We start from the raw sequence: 2,953 nt of genomic DNA, 5'->3' as shown, positions 1-2,953 counted from the left end.
AGAGAGCGAGAGAGAGAGAGAGAGAGAGACAGAGAGAGAGAGAGACAGAGAGAGAGAGAAAGAGAAAACAGCAAGGTGGGAACAGATAGCAAATGAGCAGAGAGAGAGAACGCAAGCGCAGTGGTGGCAGGAAGGAAGGGGGGGGGGTGATCAGAGAGCTAGAGAGAGTCAGCTAATGGGATTGAGGGAGCCAGAGCGAGGAGTAGAGAGGAACCGACAGAGTGAGAGACAGAGTTGGGGTACACCTGACCTCAAGAAGGGAGGGTAGTTCCTCTGCTAGCCCCCCCACACACACATACACACACGCATCGACACACACACACACACAATACACACACACAGTGCCAACAGGCAGAGGCAGTGAGCCAGCCAGCAGAGAGCCTGTCTTCTAGCAGCCATGACAGACCCCGGTGAGTACAGTGGATACATATCGAACATCCCCTAGTGTGTGTGTGTATGTATGTGTGTGTGTGTGTGTGCTTTCATATGAGTGATGACGTATAATATGGTTATGTGGTCTACTCCAAGGAATGGGAGCGTGTGTAAATTTGTGTATGAGCGCATTCTAGGGATGGATAGACTAAATATGTATGGCGTGTGATATACTGTATATGTAGATATATATTCTGATGATGATGATGATGATGATGGTAAATATGATTGAGTGAAGTATTGTCAGGCAGAAGTATGTGACCTACATTGGTGCCTGACATTTAACCAGATATTTGTACATCATGATATTGTTCATAATTTATTTACTCCAGCCTCTCTTTCCAGAGCACTTCTTCTCTGAATTGATGAATATTCAGCTGCAATATATATTTGTGTTGCAGTGCCATCCTAAGAGGGCAAAAGAAAAAAATATTTAAGATGAGTGCAAAAAAAAAAACATTAAAAAATTATATTGCGCTCCACTCTGAATGTATGCGAGATGATCTTTAATAAAATAAAATGTTTTACTTATGCCCTATTTTAACATCACGCATGCTAATGGGAACATTAGCCTACTACCATTTTAAAGCCAAGTGCTTTTATGGTCATACTTCTCATAACAGGCATGGTAAGAAAAGAACTAAATGCAGAGCCTCCTGGGTCATAAACAACATGTTATTGTAAAAGAAAGAGGTGCAATTATATATGTTAAAACGCAGAAGTAAAAGGCAATAATGGATGTAAAATATTTGCCTAGGTGCGTGTGTAAGTGTTCACATTGGTCATAACTAGTCAGACTAGTGCAGGGCAGCTTGGGGGGGGGGGAGCTGTTTTTTAACATGGTGATGGCCCAGATAATGTCTCCTTAAGAAGAAGAATTTTACACCGTAAATTTACAGTAAAATACTGGTCGCAGCTTTGTCAGTAAACTACTGTTGATTTACAGTAATATCCTGTAAAATACTGTTAATTTCCAGTAAGCATACTGTATTTTAAAACTCCACGGCACTGCGATTAACAGTATAAACCTGTAATCTGCAACATTCTGCAGATAGTGCTGTAATATTATTATTTTCTCCCAGAATGCATTGCCACTTACAGTATGATCCTGTATACTGTTAAAACAGTAAGATACTGTGAGATTTTTTCCAGTGTAGGTGTTGTTGAGCCTTCTTCTCTAAGGAGGGGGTGTTTCATGAGAGGTTGTCACCATCAGGAACTAGAACCTCTGCACTGCCTCCACTGACATACCACCAGGGTAAAAGGGGGCGAGGGGGGGGGGAGGGTTCAAGCTCTCCTGAAGTCAACAATCATCTCCTTTGTCTTGTTGACATGAAGCAAAAGATCGGTCCCTGCACAGTCTTCGAGCTGTCCTACTTCCCGTGTGCTGATTCGGCATTGTTGGCGATGAGCCCGGCGGCTGTGGTGTCAGCATCCTGGATGATGATGGGATTTCCCTTCCTGCTTGTGTTCTAAAACGGAGAATGGTGCGGAGAGTAGATAATCTGTCGGTGTCTGGCTAGATTTCTTTTTTAATGGCGCGTTTGTTCCACACTCCACGCTCTTGTCCGCAGTGATCAGTGACGATTCTCTCCGACCAATCGGCAGTCTGCAGGTTGGTGTCGCCTCAGCTCGCTTGGAACCTCGACCGAGGTGGTACTGAAAAAGTACCTGGTAGCAGATCCCATGGACTTTTTTTGCAATGGAAAACCAAAAAGAGTCAAGCTGAGTCGAGTAGGTACCACGCAATGAAAACGCTAAACGTGGGACTGTCTGGGTTCTGTTGATCAGAGGGTCAAAGAACCCAGTTGCACGTTGCGGTGCTCAGCCTGAGGAGGTGCAGTTTCTGTGCCATGGTCAGGGGGAGGATTGTGTGGATGGCAGAGCTGAAGTCAACAACCAGATGGATGGCACATGCAGTGGCATCATCTGCAGAGTGTTGCTGCCGATAGGCACATTGATGTGGGTTCAATATGTCTGGGGCGTGTCCTTTGACTAGCTGCTCAAAGATCATGACAACCGAAGAGTGTCACATGGTGGTAATCATGGAAACAGGTTGTTTGTGACTTTTTCTCAGTTGGGATGATTTGAAAATGGTACAATGGCATGAGCCAGGGATATGTCATTTGGTACGCTCTGTGAGTGGGAGTGTTTGCGATGCTATGTTGGGTTCACCCTCCTTACATCACATTACCTGCCTGGTTGCCAAGGGCAACTGATTGGCGGCTTCATGGCGTGTGCGAAAGCATTTAGGGAGTCGTCACTGGTGGTACATGAGTACCCTTACTACTTATTGTGAACCCCCTAGAAGACAAACTTTTTCATAAGGAACGGGGGGAAATTGATACAGCATAATATTGCGATATTTTCAGTGGCAATACTGTATCGATACACAGTCACCACGTATGGATCTTTTATCATATATGTGTGGGTCAGTTTGTCTGCTTGACAATCCCACTCTGCAGCAATAAAGTCATATGAACAAACAGAGAAATGTTTCTTTTTAGATAAAACAGATGTT

General features: G+C 44.3%; 1 protein-coding gene across 2 annotated transcripts in view; it reads left to right on the top strand.

The window, feature by feature from the left end:
• The first annotated feature begins 143 nt into the window (after positions 1-143).
• Positions 144-2,953, top strand: part of si:dkey-191g9.5 (rap1 GTPase-GDP dissociation stimulator 1) — a 21,527-nt gene continuing 18,717 nt past the window's right edge. Inside the window, exon 1 of one of the 2 annotated variants that reach the window (XM_032511524.1) lies at positions 144-410. In XM_032511524.1, coding sequence (XP_032367415.1) covers positions 398-410 — 13 coding nt within the window. In that variant the 5' untranslated portion in view covers positions 144-397. The remainder of the gene's footprint in view (positions 411-2,953) is intronic. The other variant, XM_032511525.1, reaches the window with a different exon arrangement.

This window comes from Etheostoma spectabile, unplaced genomic scaffold (assembly GCF_008692095.1).
Source record: "Etheostoma spectabile isolate EspeVRDwgs_2016 unplaced genomic scaffold, UIUC_Espe_1.0 scaffold379, whole genome shotgun sequence".
NCBI lineage: Eukaryota > Metazoa > Chordata > Actinopteri > Perciformes > Percidae > Etheostoma > Etheostoma spectabile.
Note: the sequence above shows the minus strand (reverse complement) of the source record. Positions and strands in the feature narration are given on the sequence as shown.